At 41.2% G+C, this 16179-nt stretch overlaps 1 protein-coding gene across 1 annotated transcript in view; it reads right to left on the minus strand.

Moving 5' to 3' along the window:
- Positions 1-16179, minus strand: part of LOC117317615 (vacuolar protein sorting-associated protein 8 homolog) — a 61120-nt gene that overhangs the window by 35624 nt on the left and 9317 nt on the right. The window contains exons 8-16 of the mRNA XM_033872464.1: positions 10496-10582; positions 9652-9719; positions 4152-4202; positions 3744-3846; positions 2950-3006; positions 2548-2670; positions 2212-2292; positions 1447-1530; positions 484-570 (exon numbers count right to left, since the gene is read on the minus strand). Coding sequence (XP_033728355.1) covers positions 484-570; positions 1447-1530; positions 2212-2292; positions 2548-2670; positions 2950-3006; positions 3744-3846; positions 4152-4202; positions 9652-9719; positions 10496-10582 — 741 coding nt within the window. The remainder of the gene's footprint in view (positions 1-483; positions 571-1446; positions 1531-2211; positions 2293-2547; positions 2671-2949; positions 3007-3743; positions 3847-4151; positions 4203-9651; positions 9720-10495; positions 10583-16179) is intronic.

The following is a 16179-nucleotide window of genomic DNA, read 5'->3' on the forward strand; positions in this document are numbered from 1 at the left end:
GTTTTACATACAGGGTATATTCAGAGGATTTCAGGCAGTTATCCTCCAGAGAGCCTTATCATGTTTTATTTGTCATTAGAACTCACAGCAATATATCCCTGTCATTGCTTTTCTGTCCTACTAACTCCTGCTAAATACACACCACTCAATTCTACAACATGTTGAAGATTAACCATATGTGTGCAGTTATTAATAAAATTCTTACTAAGTCTGACTGAGCTATTTACTACGTTTGACTGAGTTACTTACTAAGTCTGACTGAGTTACTTACTAAGTCTGACTGAGCTACTTACTAAGCCTGACTGAGTTACTAAGTCTGACTGAGCTACTTACTAAGCCTGACTGAGTTACTAAGTCTGACTGAGCTACTTACGAAGCCCGACTGAGTTACTTACTAAGTCTGACTGAGTTACTTACGAAGCCCGACTGAGCTACTTACTAAGTCTGACTGAGCTACTTGCTAAACCTGACTGAGCTACTTACCATAGCCTGACTAACGTTTCCACCTGTGGCTAGAGACTTAAAGAAACTTGTGTTGTAGACCATTTGTACCTCTGACACGTCCAGTACCTGTGGAGAATTAGACAGTCTTACTGACACATATTCTAGATTTACCTCAATGAGGATACATCATACAAAAGTGTTCGAGACTATCTGGATACAGTATTCAGATAACGTAAATTATATTACATTGCGTTGGGCATAAAAACAACTAACATTAACTCTGAAGAGCTTTTGACCATAGGTAACATTTTCAGTATACAATGTTCCGTAGATAACATTTTCAGTATTCAATGTTCTGTATGTAACATTTTCAGTATACAATGTTCTGTAGGTAACATTTACAGTATACAATGTTCTGTAGGTAACATTTACAGTATACAATGTTCTGTATATGTTCTGTAGGTAACATTTTCAGTATACAATGTTCTGTAGGTAACATTTACAGTATACAATGTTCTGTAGGTAACATTTACAGTATACAATGTTCTGTATAATGTTCTGTAGGTAACATTTTCAGTATTCAATGTTCTGTATGTAACCTTTTTCAGTATACAATGTTCTGTAGGTAACATTTTCAGTATACAATGTTCTGTAGGTAACATTTTCAGTATACAATGTTCCGTAGGTAACGTACATGTTCAGACAACTCATCAGATCCTTTTTAACTGCTTTTATGGAAATTTTAGTTAAATATTGATACTTCAATTAATCACTTCTGAAACCAAACTTTAGGATGCTTAATACATTTGTTTCATTTATTTCTTTATGGACAAATACAGAGTTTACCTTGATAAAATATTCTGTTCAGCATATGTAGCAACTCGAACCATATTTGTTAACTTGCTAACTCAGAGGTATATGCTCAGAAATCTGATTTACACTCCAGTCCATGAATTATACTGTCACTAAACCTCGACCAAAATGAAATTATTTTATACAAACCTCAATCTCTCCTTCTGATCTCACATCAATCACATGCATTTTTTCAGTAGTATCCATGACAACTAGAGTTCGCGTATTAAGCCACTACAAAAATCAGTAAAAGATGTTAAAGTATCAAACAGGACATTTTATGTTTATCTACTGGCAGATCTTACCGTATTTATCCTCAAATAAGCCCCCTCCCCTAGTGTAAGAGTCAAGTACTAAACAGGACATTACATGTTTATTTACTTGCAGATCTTACCGTATTTATCCTCAAATAAGCCCCCTCCCCTAGTGTAAGAGTTAAGTACTAAACAGGACATTGTATGTTTATTTACTTGCAGATCTTACCGTATTTATCCTCAAATAAGCCCCCTCCCCTAGTGTAAGAGTTAAGTACTAAACAGGACATTGTATGTTTATTTACTGGCAGAACTTACCATATTTATCCTCAAATAAGCCCCCTCCTCTAGTGTAAGAGTCAAGTACTAAACAGGACATTTTATGTTTATTAGCTGGCAGAGCTTACCATATTTATCCTCAAATAAGCCCACCCCCCCCCCCCCCCCCCCCCCCCCTCCCGTATAAGTTTATTATTAAAGTTTGGGGAGGGTTTATTTGTTTGCCACTTTTAGCTTGATATACATCATATTATACAGACATAACCTATTATCTAACCTACATGACAGTTTACCCCAGATCTTGTACCGTACTGTAGAATAATACCTACAGTTTTTCTTTATGTATGTATAATATACAGACATTAGTTAAAATCTAACTTACATGTATGCCCAAAATCTTGTACTGTACTGTAATCTTCTGTAGACCTGAACAGCGGATATCCTGTCCATTGTTACAGATTACCTGGACAGAAATATATCATGAAGGAAAATTTTATTTTGTTTAGATACAATTTTTGCGGACTTAATATTTAAGTAATATCTCATCAAAGGAATATAAAACATTCTGATATTGAAACATCCAACAGTTAACCTTCGTCTGTCTTTTGTTATAGATCCATACACAAACATGTATATCATGAAAATCAAAAAGTTATTACTCTGATAATTGATAACTTAAAAAGATGCGAGTTAGCGGGTTATTATATTTAAACCTTACCTGATAGAAATGTATAGTAGAGTCACGAGCGAAGGCAAGAACGGGATCAATTACTCGGTCGCTCTCCGATACCTGGATAATGACAAACTGCCAGGCGAGGAGTGGAAGAGTGGCTGGATCACCCTGTAACGAACACCCACAACATTAACTATCCAGCTCATACAATCATAGTACGACAGCCACAATGAACCAATTACATTTAAATCACGTAAGTGAATACTGAAAACCTTGCTTCAACAGTTCGTTCAATTTCTACTCACAAACATATAAATTAATGTTTTTTATAGCATTAATTTTGAAACGTAGATACAATTGTCTTATTACTTTGTCGTTTTTCAGAGCAGATAATTTAAGTGTTGTTAATGCTTAAATTCCATTAAGGTAACCAACACTACTATTTACCTTTAACTGGTGGGTAAAGAAGACTTTCAGCTGCGGCCGTATTGTAACTAACAGAACCTGTAATGAATGGATATCTTCTGTGACATTTTCTCACCACAATAAACAACACACTAAAATCTTAGTTAAATTCTCACCACGATAAACAACACACTAAAATCTGTGTTAAATTCTCACCACGATAAACAACACACTAAAATCTGTGTTATATTCTCACCACGATAAACAACACACTAAAATCTTAGTTAAATTCTCACCACGATAAACAACACACTAAAATCTTTGTTATATTCTCACCATGATGAACGACACGCTATTTTAAGTAATTTAAAAGATACTGTCATTCAAGTGATTTCAAGGCCCCAGAAAGCCTACCTGGGGACCTGCTAGCACTTTAAACACACTGAATGACATCTTTTTATCAAAGGCTTTCGTTTTATACCATAAACGAGGCCCAACAGGCCTGTATCACTCATCCTGTATTCACTGAATTAATCAAACTTCCTTATACCAAATTCAAAAAGCTTGAATGCTAACACTCCAGACTATATATATAATTCCTCACAACAAATGGATCCTTGCTTTTAATTTTGGGACTTACAAAGAATTTAAATGTTGGAATGAAAGTATTGGAAAATCAAAACAAGGCAAACAAGTGGAATCAATAGCACTGTTATGGTGGTAAAGTTCTAAAGGAAATTATCTCAACCTTCATCATCCGAAAGGGACTGTGACTGACCGGGGCGATAAATTAAATCCAGAAAACAAACACCATCGCAATACTTTGATATACTGACCTTTGACATGGTTGCCATGGCAATAACCATGACGTCTTGCATGGGATGGTCCTTGATGGTCAGGTTCATATGAAGAGGTTCAATGGTGCATACCTCACCTCGACTGTAAGTTACAAAACAGTTGATTACATGGTGACTAAATACAGGCAATCATGATCCAGAAACTGGTATACTGGTCCAGTGTTGGAATGAATTTTACTCTAAAATCTTTAGAAAGCTTCTAACAGCACTACACATGTAATAACCGTTATTGTTTACGAAACTGACTAATATATTTTTCTGTTACTGTAATAACCGCTATAGTTTACGAGACTCACTTATATATTTTTCTGTTACTTCAAAATGAAATAATATTACAGTTGTAGTAGTTAAGTACAATGGAATATATACTCAGTACTATCATCTTACCTTCCGGAGAACAGACACTTGGACTCGCATGTCCGAACACCAATCAGACGCCTGCAATACAATACAATAACATCATATAACTTATTTGATATATTTCCATTTGCTCTCCTTTGTCCCTATATATCCTTATCAAACAAAAGGAAGAGTTATCAGATCAGACATCTCACATAATTCCTATTGTTGTAGTGATATGAAGAACAATGTTCATGACGTCACTAAATGACGTCGTTTTGTCTGATGTCAATTACAATATACTAAAAGTATATTTTTAATGTTGCAATAATGTGTGCTACAGCGTTATTTAATTTGTCTTCAATCCTGTGAGAATTATAGGACAGAAACTTTCCGAAGAAGGTAGTTTAATACGTAAACAATCTTATTTCCAACAGTTGCCTGATAACATCTACTATCACATCACTACTCTGTTATCCAAGTTTTACCACCCATTATATACATTTGGTTTATGTTAAAATGAAAACTTTATCTATTTTACAACAATTGCAAAACAAATCATATTTAATTATATTAATCACTTTTGTTGGCACAGATGGAAGCTTGAGAGGAGTCTTACTGTGGGAGGAAACCATAGTACCAGGAAGGAAACCCACAGATGGAAGCTTGAGAGGAGTCTTACTGTGTGAGGAAACCAGAGTACCAGAGGGAAACCCACAGATGGAAGCTTGAGAGGAGTCTTACTGTGGGAGGAAACCAGAGTACCAGGAGGGAAACCCACAGATGGAAGCTTGAGAGGAGTCTTACTGTGTGAGGAAACCAGAGTACCAGGAGGGAAACCCACAGATGGAAGCTTGAGAGGAGTCTTACTGTGTGAGGAAACCAGAGTACCAGGAGGGAAACCCACAGATGGAAGCTTGAGAGGAGTCTTACTGTGTGAGGAAACCAGAGTACCAGAGGGAAACCCACAGATGGAAGCTTGAGAGGAGTCTTACTGTGGGAGGAAACCAGAGCACCAGGAGGGAAACCCACAGATGGAAGCTTGAGAGGAGTCTTACTGTGTGAGGAAACCAGAGTACCAGGAGGGAAACCCACAGATGGAAGCTTGAGAGGAGTCTTACTGTGTGAGGAAACCAGAGTACCAGGAGGGAAACCCACAGATGGAAGCTTGAGAGGAGTCTTACTGTGGGAGGAAACCATAGTACCAGGAGGGAAACCCGCAGATGGAAGCTTGAGAGGAGTCTTACTGTGGGAGGAAACCATAGTACCAGGAGGGAAACCCAAAGATGGAAGCTTGAGAGGAGTCTTACTGTGTGAGGAAACCAGAGTACCAGGAGGGAAACCCAAAGATGGAAGCTTGAGAGGAGTCTTACTGTGTGAGGAAACCAGAGTACCAGAGGGAAACCCACAGATGGAAGCTTGAGAGGAGTCTTACTGTGTGAGGAAACCAGAGTACCAGAGGGAAACCCACAGATGGAAGCTTGAGAGGAGTCTTACTGTGTGAGGAAACCAGAGTACCAGGAGGGAAACCCACAGATGGAAGCTTGAGAGGAGTCTTACTGTGTGAGGAAACCAGAGTACCAGAGGGAAACCCACAGATGGAAGCTTGAGAGGAGTCTTACTGTGTGAGGAAACCAGAGTACCAGAGGGAAACCCACAGATGGAAGCTTGAGAGGAGTCTTACTGTGTGAGGAAACCAGAGTACCAGGAGGGAAACCCACAGATGGAAGCTTGAGAGGAGTCTTACTGTGTGAGGAAACCAGAGTACCAGGAGGGAACCCACAGATGGAAGCTTGAGAGGAGTCTTACTGTGGGAGGAAACCAGAGTACCAGGAGGGAAACCCACAGATGGAAGCTTGAGAGGAGTCTTACTGTGGGAGGAAACCAGAGTACCAGGAGGGAAACCCACAGATGGAAGCTTGAGAGGAGTCTTACTGTGTGAGGAAACCAGAGTACCAGGAGGGAAACCCGCAGATGGAAGCTTGAGAGGAGTCTTACTGTGTGAGGAAACCAGAGTACCAGGAGGGAAACCCGCAGATGGAAGCTTGAGAGGAGTCTTACTGTGTGAGGAAACCAGAGTACCAGGAGGGAAACCCGCAGATGGAAGCTTGAGAGGAGTCTTACTGTGTGAGGAAACCAGAGTACCAGGAGGGAAACCCACAGATGGAAGCTTGAGAGGAGTCTTACTGTGGGAGGAAACCATAGTACCAGGAGGGAAACCCGCAGATGGAAGCTTGAGAGGAGTCTTACTGTGGGAGGAAACCATAGTACCAGGAGGGAAACCCAAAGATGGAAGCTTGAGAGGAGTCTTACTGTGTGAGGAAACCAGAGTACCAGGAGGGAAACCCAAAGATGGAAGCTTGAGAGGAGTCTTACTGTGTGAGGAAACCAGAGTACCAGGAGGGAAACCCACAGATTGAAGCTTGAGAGGAGTCTTACTGTGTGAGGAAACCAGAGTACCAGAGGGAAACCCACAGATGGAAGCTTGAGAGGAGTCTTACTGTGTGAGGAAACCAGAGTACCAGGAGGGAAACCCACAGATGGAAGCTTGAGAGGAGTCTTACTGTGGGAGGAAACCAGAGTACCAGGAGGGAAACCCACAGATGGAAGCTTGAGAGGAGTCTTACTGTGTGAGGAAACCAGAGTACCAGGAGGGAAACCCACAGATGGAAGCTTGAGAGGAGTCTTACTGTGTGAGGAAACCAGAGTACCAGGAGGGAAACCCACAGATGGAAGCTTGAGAGGAGTCTTACTGTGTGAGGAAACCAGAGTACCAGAGGGAAACCCACAGATGGAAGCTTGAGAGGAGTCTTACTGTGTGAGGAAACCAGAGCACCAGGAAGGAAACCCACAGATGGAAGCTTGAGAGGAGTCTTACTGTGTGAGGAAACCAGAGTACCAGGAGGGAAACCCACAGATGGAAGCTTGAGAGGAGTCTTACTGTGTGAGGAAACCAGAGTACCAGGAGGGAAACCCGCAGATGGAAGCTTGAGAGGAGTCTTACTGTGGGAGGAAACCATAGTACCAGGAGGGAAACCCGCAGATGGAAGCTTGAGAGGAGTCTTACTGTGGGAGGAAACCATAGTACCAGGAGGGAAACCCAAAGATGGAAGCTTGAGAGGAGTCTTACTGTGTGAGGAAACCAGAGTACCAGGAGGGAAACCCAAAGATGGAAGCTTGAGAGGAGTCTTACTGTGTGAGGAAACCAGAGTACCAGGAGGGAAACCCACAGATTGAAGCTTGAGAGGAGTCTTACTGTGTGAGGAAACCAGAGTACCAGAGGGAAACCCACAGATGGAAGCTTGAGAGGAGTCTTACTGTGTGAGGAAACCAGAGTACCAGGAGGGAAACCCACAGATGGAAGCTTGAGAGGAGTCTTACTGTGTGAGGAAACCAGAGTACCAGGAGGGAAACCCACAGATGGAAGCTTGAGAGGAGTCTTACTGTGTGAGGAAACCAGAGTACCAGGAGGGAAACCCACAGATGGAAGCTTGAGAGGAGTCTTACTGTGTGAGGAAACCAGAGTACCAGGAGGGAAACCCACAGATGGAAGCTTGAGAGGAGTCTTACTGTGTGAGGAAACCAGAGTACCAGAGGGAAACCCACAGATGGAAGCTTGAGAGGAGTCTTACTGTGTGAGGAAACCAGAGTACCAGAGGGAAACCCACAGATGGAAGCTTGAGAGGAGTCTTACTGTGTGAGGAAACCAGAGTACCAGGAGGGAAACCCACAGATGGAAGCTTGAGAGGAGTCTTACTGTGTGAGGAAACCAGAGTACCAGGAGGGAAACCCACAGATGGAAGCTTGAGAGGAGTCTTACTGTGGGAGGAAACCATAGTACCAGGAAGGAAACCCACAGATGGAAGCTTGAGAGGAGTCTTACTGTGGGAGGAAACCAGAGTACCAGGAGGGAAACCCACAGATGGAAGCTTGAGAGGAGTCTTACTGTGGGAGGAAACCAGAGTACCAGGAGGGAAACCCACAGATGGAAGCTTGAGAGGAGTCTTACTGTGGGAGGAAACCAGAGTACCAGGAGGGAAACCCACAGATGGAAGCTTGAGAGGAGTCTTACTGTGTGAGGAAACCAGAGTACCAGGAGGGAAACCCGCAGATGGAAGCTTGAGAGGAGTCTTACTGTGTGAGGAAACCAGAGTACCAGGAGGGAAACCCGCAGATGGAAGCTTGAGAGGAGTCTTACTGTGGGAGGAAACCATAGTACCAGGAGGGAAACCCGCAGATGGAAGCTTGAGAGGAGTCTTACTGTGGGAGGAAACCATAGTACCAGGAAGGAAACCCACAGATGGAAGCTTGAGAGGAGTCTTACTGTGTGAGGAAACCAGAGTACCAGGAGGGAAACCCAAAGATGGAAGCTTGAGAGGAGTCTTACTGTGTGAGGAAACCAGAGCACCAGGAGGGAAACCCACAGATGGAAGCTTGAGAGGAGTCTTACTGTGTGAGGAAACCAGAGCACCAGGAGGGAAACCCACAGATGGAAGCTTGAGAGGAGTCTTACTGTGTGAGGAAACCAGAGTACCAGGAGGGAAACCCACAGATGGAAGCTTGAGAGGAGTCTTAATGTGTGAGGAAACCAGAGCACCAGGAGGGAAACCCACAGATGGAAGCTTGAGAGGAGTCTTACTGTGTGAGGAAACCAGAGCACCAGGAAGGAAACCCACAGATGGAAGCTTGAGAGGAGTCTTACTGTGTGAGGAAACCAGAGTACCAGGAGGGAAACCCACAGATGGAAGCTTGAGAGGAGTCTTACTGTGTGAGGAAACCAGAGTACCAGGAGGGAAACCCACAGATGGAAGCTTGAGAGGAGTCTTACTGTGTGAGGAAACCAGAGTACCAGGAGGGAAACCCACAGATGACCCCACACTTTTTCACGTCCGATCAATTGCTTCACCACACATGTAATAACACCTAGCAAATCTAGTCTGTTGTAGCTTCCCATAGTATAAATTTGACGTCATAACTTCTGGGCGTTTTCTTCATAAATTACCTCTCAGCCTAAGAAAATACTGTTTTCATGAATGTTTGTGACAGCATCTTACATCTTTTTTCATTGCATACAAAATCTATCATGAAACTTGTCACAGATTTTTCATTTTTCGTCATGAAAGGCTCTTTAAAACAAACAAGGATGGATAGTATTGCAACAGCAATACAAAGTCCCCTGCCTGACCTAGGAGTGCGCCTATTTATTTCCCATTTCTTAACTACATGTGGGATGCACAACTGCATGTTATACTGATTATATATACCAAGTTTAGTTAAAATTGGATTAGTACTTTAGAAGGAGTGGTCCGGACAACTATTGCGTGACAGACAGACAGACGGACGGATGGACGGACGGAGGGTAAACCTATAGTCCCCCGGTTTTTCAAACGGCAGGGGACTAAAAATTCCTTAAGACTTATTTCATAAATCTTGTAAGAAACGAAACCTTCCTATTACAGAAAGAACCTCTTTATTTCTGTACAATTGAATGGGAAACTGCAATATTTCTATCAGGATACAATACCACAGCATGGTTTTTTTTACTCACTTGAACTCCAGCTCAAACACGGAGCCTCCACTGTCGCTACAGACAGCCAGAACGAGACTGTCGGTGAACTGGTGATAGAAAACAAATTTAACATGTTATTTGATAATCAGATTTGTCTCATATAATGTTAGACCAATAGTCATAAGATAAAACAAAATTGAGTTATCATTGAGAAATGTTCATGTAATTTTCTAGAATAAAAAGAAAACAAGAACTTCAACAGATTTATATATGTCTCACTGTCATGATTACTCTATAAAATCAATGAGGAACTTAACACATAAAAAACTCATTCCGAAAATCTTTGAAAGAGTACTTGCCAATTTTTTTAATTTGTTCAAATTTCTAGTTTCTCACTTTAAAATTTCTCAATTCAGAATTTGATGAAAGCTTTACAAAACAGTGATAACATTCTGGCAAGATTCATTTCATTCAAAAAAGAAATAGGTGAATGGTGTAAAGGATAGGTATGAATGAATTATGGCAAATGATAGCCCTCTTGTGAGAGGACAATTGTGTCTCTGTTTTCTGTTTTGGTTTAAGAAAATAAAATGTATTGAATTTGAAATTTTTACCGATTAGCTATACTATGCCCTTCAGGCAGGTGAGCACTTCCGTCTCACTGGACCTAATATCAAAATCCAATCTTTTATTTTCAAAACCCTAGAATTAGCCTATTGTCCTGATTAGAGGTGTTCACCCTATCACTACATATCAAATCTGGTTGCAATAGTTTCTGAGGAATTGGGCTAAACAGTACTACTTGATGGTGATGTGGACACAGACTACAAAAGTGGAGTATAATCTTTCCTTTGTCACTGTGAGACAAAACCTCCGTACTTACCTTGATATGTAGGACCGCCGTGCCAGGAGGATGTGCGTCTGTTATCGTCCTCAGTAGTTTCCCATTAGTGAGGTCCCACATCGTGATCTGTAAAATGGTTTGAAATTATCATCAAAAATTTGTACATTACATTGACAAAGAAGGTGAAGACACTCTTGCCTTAACCTTTGCACATGCATCCCTCCGTCTTTAAAAACTGACTACACAATCACCTTGTAGTAGTTGATGACTACCTCACTGAAGAATATACAGGAGGCCCACTGCATGCCATTCATAGCAATTAAGGTAAAGTGTCTTGACGAAGGACACAGCCATGACAGCACAGACCAGCCCGTTTCGTAGCTTCCCAAGAAACGTAGGGAGCGTCAAACCACGCACCTCAGATCTTCAAACTGACGTTGCATGGTCAGCACTCTAACCGAATAAGCCATTGCAGCCTCTTAATTAATTGAAAAGTAGTTTAATCTTGAGGACATTTTACAACTTTACATCTTAAGAAGATTTAAATTTTGGTAGTGTTATAGAATTGTAAACTGCATGACAACTGCACACTGCATGACAATGGTACACTGCTAGACAATGGTACACTGCTAGACAATGGTACACTGCTAGATCCCTACTTTTAGCTATATTTCAATAATACAAACTAAATATTTTCATCTGCTGTGGGTAAAAGTTATATTAATCTCAATTGCAACAAACAAATATGATGAACATAGAATGTGATATGACCAAAACATCATTGTCAATCATTGTGTTTAAGTGTGCTACGGCATATAGTAGGTACACTAAGGTGTTGTAGGGTATACTAAGGTATTGTAGGTACACTAAGGTGTTGTAGGTACACTAAGGTATTGTAGGGTATACTAAGGTATTGTAGGTACACTAAGGTGTTGTAGGGTACACTAAGGTGTTGTAGGTACACTAAGGTGTTGTAGGGTACACTAAGGTGTTGTAGGTACACTAAGGTGTTGTAGGGTACACTAAGGTGTTGTAGGTACACTAAGGTGTTGTAGGTATACTAAGGTGTTGTAGGGTACACTAAGGTGTTGTAGGGTATACTAAGGTGTTGTAGGGTACACTAAGGTGTTGTAGGGTACACTAAGGTGTTGTAGGGTACACTAAGGTGTTGTAGGGTACACTAAGGTGTTGTAGGTACACTAAGGTGTTGTAGGGTACACTAAGGTGTTGTATGGTACACTAAGGTGTTGTAGGGTACACTAAGGTGTTGTAGGGTACACTAAGGTGTTGTAGGGTACACTAAGGTGTTGTAGGTACAATAAGGTATTGTAGGGTATACTAAGGTATTGTAGGTACACTAAGGTGTTGTAGGGTATACTAAGGTATTGTAGGTACACTAAGGTATTGTAGGGTATACTAAGGTGTTGTAGGGTACACTAAGGTGTTGTAGGTACACTAAGGTGTTGTAGGGTACACTAAGGTGTTGTAGGTACACTAAGGTGTTGTAGGGTACACTAAGGTATTGTAGGTACACTAAGGTGTTGTAGGTACACTAAGGTATTGTAGGGTATACTAAGGTATTGTAGGTACACTAAGGTGTTGTAGGGTACACTAAGGTGTTGTAGGTACACTAAGGTGTTGTAGGGTACACTAAGGTATTGTAGGTACACTAAGGTGTTGTAGGGTACACTAAGGTGTTGTAGGTACACTAAGGTGTTGTAGGTACACTAAGGTGTTGTAGGGTACACTAAGGTGTTGTAGGGTATACTAAGGTGTTGTAGGGTACACTAAGGTGTTGTAGGGTACACTAAGGTGTTGTAGGGTACACTAAGGTGTTGTAGGGTACACTAAGGTGTTGTAGGTACACTAAGGTGTTGTATGGTACACTAAGGTATTGTAGGGTACACTAAGGTGTTGTAGGGTACACTAAGGTGTTGTAGGGTACACTAAGGTGTTGTAGGTACAATAAGGTATTGTAGGGTATACTAAGGTATTGTAGGTACACTAAGGTGTTGTAATGTATACTAAGGTATTGTAGGTACACTAAGGTATTGTAGGGTATACTAAGGTGTTGTAGGGTACACTAAGGTGTTGTAGGTACACTAAGGTGTTGTAGGTACACTAAGGTGTTGTAGGGTACACTAAGGTGTTGTAGGGTACACTAAGGTGTTGTAGGGTACACTAAGGTGTTGTAGGTACACTAAGGTGTTGTAGGGTACACTAAGGTGTTGTAGGGTACACTAAGGTGTTGTAGGGTACACTAAGGTGTTGTAGGGTACACTAAGGTGTTGTAGGTACACTAAGGTATTGTAGGTATACTAAGGTATTGTAGGTACACTAAGGTGTTGTAGGGTACACTAAGGTATTGTAGGGTACACTAAGGTGTTGTAGGGTATACTAAGGTATTGTAGGTACACTAAGGTATTGTAGGGTATACTAAGGTGTTGTAGGGTACACTAAGGTGTTGTAGGTACACTAAGGTGTTGTAGGGTACACTAAGGTGTTGTAGGGTACACTAAGGTGTTGTAGGGTACACTAAGGTGTTGTAGGGTACACTAAGGTGTTTGTAGGTACACTAAGGTGTTGTAGGGTACACTAAGGTGTTGTAGGGTACACTAAGGTGTTGTAGGGTACACTAAGGTGTTGTAGGGTACACTAAGGTGTTGTAGGGTATACTAAGGTATTGTAGGTACACTAAGGTATTGTAGGGTATACTAAGGTATTGTAGGTACACTAAGGTGTTGTATGGTACACTAAGGTATTGTAGGGTACACTAAGGTGTTGTAGGGTACACTAAGGTGTTGTAGGGTACACTAAGGTGTTGTAGGTACAATAAGGTATTGTAGGGTATACTAAGGTATTGTAGGTACACTAAGGTGTTGTAATGTATACTAAGGTATTGTAGGTACACTAAGGTATTGTAGGGTATACTAAGGTGTTGTAGGGTACACTAAGGTGTTGTAGGTACACTAAGGTGTTGTAGGTACACTAAGGTGTTGTAGGGTACACTAAGGTGTTGTAGGGTACACTAAGGTGTTGTAGGGTACACTAAGGTGTTGTAGGTACACTAAGGTGTTGTAGGGTACACTAAGGTGTTGTAGGGTACACTAAGGTGTTGTAGGGTACACTAAGGTGTTGTAGGGTACACTAAGGTGTTGTAGGGTACACTAAGGTGTTGTAGGTACACTAAGGTATTGTAGGGTATACTAAGGTATTGTAGGTACACTAAGGTGTTGTAGGGTATACTAAGGTATTGTAGGTACACTAAGGTGTTGTAGGGTATACTAAGGTGTTGTAGGGTACACTAAGGTGTTGTAGGTACACTAAGGTGTTGTAGGGTACACTAAGGTGTTGTAGGGTACACTAAGGTGTTGTAGGTACACTAAGGTGTTGTAGGGTACACTAAGGTGTTGTAGGGTACACTAAGGTGTTGTAGGGTACACTAAGGTGTTGTAGGGTACACTAAGGTGTTGTAGGTACACTAAGGTATTGTAGGGTATACTAAGGTATTGTAGGTACACTAAGGTGTTGTAGGGTACACTAAGGTATTGTAGGGTACACTAAGGTGTTGTAGGGTATACTAAGGTATTGTAGGTACACTAAGGTATTGTAGGGTATACTAAGGTGTTGTAGGGTACACTAAGGTGTTGTAGGTACACTAAGGTGTTGTAGGTACACTAAGGTGTTGTAGGGTACACTAAGGTGTTGTAGGGTACACTAAGGTGTTGTAGGGTACACTAAGGTGTTGTAGGTACACTAAGGTGTTGTAGGGTACACTAAGGTGTTGTAGGGTACACTAAGGTGTTGTAGGGTACACTAAGGTGTTGTAGGGTACACTAAGGTGTTGTAGGGTATACTAAGGTATTGTAGGTACACTAAGGTATTGTAGGGTATACTAAGGTATTGTAGGTACACTAAGGTGTTGTAGGGTATACTAAGGTGTTGTAGGGTACACTAAGGTGTCGAGGGTACACTAAGGTGTTGTAGGGTACACTAAGGTGTTGTAGGTACACTAAGGTATTGTAGGGTATACTAAGGTATTGTAGGTACACTAAGGTGTTGTAGGGTATACTAAGGTATTGTAGGTACACTAAGGTGTTGTAGGGTATACTAAGGTGTTGTAGGGTACACTAAGGTGTTGTAGGTACACTAAGGTGTTGTAGGGTACACTAAGGTGTTGTAGGGTACACTAAGGTGTTGTAGGTACACTAAGGTGTTGTAGGGTACACTAAGGTGTTGTAGGGTACACTAAGGTGTTGTAGGGTACACTAAGGTGTTGTAGGGTACACTAAGGTGTTGTAGGTACACTAAGGTATTGTAGGGTATACTAAGGTATTGTAGGTACACTAAGGTGTTGTAGGGTACACTAAGGTATTGTAGGGTACACTAAGGTGTTGTAGGGTATACTAAGGTATTGTAGGTACACTAAGGTATTGTAGGGTATACTAAGGTATTGTAGGTACACTAAGGTGTTGTAGGGTACACTAAGGTGTTGTAGGGTACACTAAGGTGTTGTAGGGTACACTAAGGTGTTGTAGGGTCGCTAAGGTGTTGTAGGGTATACTAAGGTATTGTAGGTACACTAAGGTATTGTAGGGTATACTAAGGTATTGTAGGTACACTAAGGTGTTGTAGGGTACACTAAGGTGTTGTAGGGTATACTAAGGTGTTGTAGGGTACACTAAGGTGTTGTAGGGTACACTAAGGTGTTGTAGGGTATACTAAGGTATTGTAGGTACACTAAGGTGTTGTAGGGTATACTAAGGTGTTGTAGGGTACACTAAGGTGTTGTAGGGTACACTAAGGTGTTGTAGGGTACACTAAGGTGCTGTAGGGTACACTAAGGTGCTGTAGGGTACACTAAGGTGTTGTAGGGTACACTAAGGTGTTGTAGGGTACACTAAGGTGTTGTAGGGTACACTAAGGTGTTGTAGGTACACTAAGGTATTGTAGGGTATACTAAGGTATTGTAGGTACACTAAGGTGTTGTAGGGTATACTAAGGTATTGTAGGTACACTAAGGTATTGTAGGGTATACTAAGGTATTGTAGGTACACTAAGGTGTTGTAGGGTATACTAAGGTATTGTAGGTACACTAAGGTGTTGTAGGGTACACTAAGGTATTGTAGGTACACTAAGGTATTGTAGGTATACTAAGGTATTGTAGGTACACTAAGGTATTGTAGGTATACTAAGGTATTGTAGGTATACTAAGGTATTGTAGGTACACTAAGGTATTGTAGGTATACTAAGGTATTGTAGGTACACTACGGTGTTGTAGGGTATACTAAGGTATTGTAGGTACACTAAGGTATTGTAGGTATACTAAGGTATTGTAGGTACACTAAGGTATTGTAGGTACACTAAGATGTTGTAGGGTACACTAAGGTATTGTAGGGTACACTAAGGTGTTGTAGGGTACACTAAGGTGTTGTAGGTACACTAAGGTATTGTAGGGTATACTAAGGTATTGTAGGTACACTAAGGTGTTGTAGGGTATACTAAGGTATTGTAGGTACACTAAGGTATTGTAGGGTATACTAAGGTATTGTAGGTACACTAAGGTGTTGTAGGGTATACTAAGGTGTTGTAGGGTACACTAAGGTGTCGAGGGTACACTAAGGTGTTGTAGGGTACACTAAGGTGTTGTAGGGTAAACTAAGGTGTTGTAGGGTACACTAAGGTGTTGTAGGTACACTAAGGTGTTGTAGGGTACACTAAGG

Source organism: Pecten maximus, chromosome 19 (genome assembly GCF_902652985.1).
Source record: "Pecten maximus chromosome 19, xPecMax1.1, whole genome shotgun sequence".
Taxonomy (NCBI): domain Eukaryota; kingdom Metazoa; phylum Mollusca; class Bivalvia; order Pectinida; family Pectinidae; genus Pecten; species Pecten maximus.